Below are 1,041 nucleotides of genomic sequence, written 5' to 3'. Positions count from 1 at the left end.
AAAAATTGAATATAAGTAGGAAGATACCTGATCCCTCTTGAAGTCTAGTTTCTTTGTCATCTTTAGATACATGAACAAGTTGAAGCACCAATGGTCTTCTTGTCACAACACCAGCTCCACGTGGGAGAAAGTCTCTACCAACTAAATTTTCTAAAACAGAGCTTTTTCCTGAGCTCTAAACAAACACAAAAAAATTAGAATGAAAATACAAAAAATTGAAAACTTCTAAAATGTGAAATATATCACTGAACATATTAGCAGTGACGGCAAAATGTTAACAGTAATTAAATAATGTAAAGCTCATTGTTAACTACAAAATATAGATTTAAAGTAAGAAAATTAATAAACATAATCACACTTTTAATTAACCATTCACTCATTATTTTAATCCTTTGTTTTTGTTTGCCAAATATACACTCATGGAGTATTTTATTCATTTTATTTTCAATTTTTCAACTTTTGAAATTTTTCATTCACATTTTTGTAAAAAAATATTTGTATGAAAAAAAAATTAAATAATTTCTGAAGTTTTATAATATTTTACACAACTGTCTAAAACAATTAAAAATCATTTCAATAAATTCTTAGTTTGCATCTGTCATTTATGAGATTTTTACAAAAATGTCTGCTTCAGGATGCGACAAAATTTGAAAAGAAAATTTATCATGGAAAAAAAATTATTGAGTATTTTAAAAAAAAAACAGAATATCGGAGTTAGAGATTTTTGCTGGAGTCAGAGTTGGACAGGAAAGCAATTCAAATTAATAATTTTTTCATTATTTTTTAATCAAATCAAACTTAAACAACTTTATGATTATGAATAAAAAGACTAAATATGTTTATATGATAACATATAGAAAAAATTTCTTATTGTTACATGTATCATGTATAAGAGTTCTTTAACAATTTAAGAATCAAAAGCTAAGAGTTGAATTTCTTTGTATTATACGTTTTTTCTTTATGTAATATTATATTTTATATTTCTTTTATTTTTATATACATTCAAATTGATGTTAAAATAATTACAAGTTATATTTGATA

At 23.4% G+C, this 1,041-nt stretch overlaps 1 protein-coding gene across 1 annotated transcript in view; it reads right to left on the bottom strand.

Annotated features, from left to right (window-relative positions):
* Positions 1 to 115: 115 nt before the first annotated feature.
* HELRODRAFT_92967 (hypothetical protein) overlaps positions 116 to 1,041 on the bottom strand; it is a gene marked incomplete at both ends in the record, with an annotated part of 2,705 nt that continues 1,779 nt past the window's right edge. The window contains one exon of the mRNA XM_009016190.1: positions 116 to 175. Coding sequence (XP_009014438.1) covers positions 116 to 175 — 60 coding nt within the window. The remainder of the gene's footprint in view (positions 176 to 1,041) is intronic.

Source organism: Helobdella robusta (assembly GCF_000326865.2).
Source record: "Helobdella robusta unplaced genomic scaffold HELROscaffold_1708, whole genome shotgun sequence".
In the NCBI taxonomy this organism is placed as follows: Eukaryota; Metazoa; Annelida; class Clitellata; order Rhynchobdellida; family Glossiphoniidae; genus Helobdella; species Helobdella robusta.
Note: the sequence above shows the minus strand (reverse complement) of the source record. Positions and strands in the feature narration are given on the sequence as shown.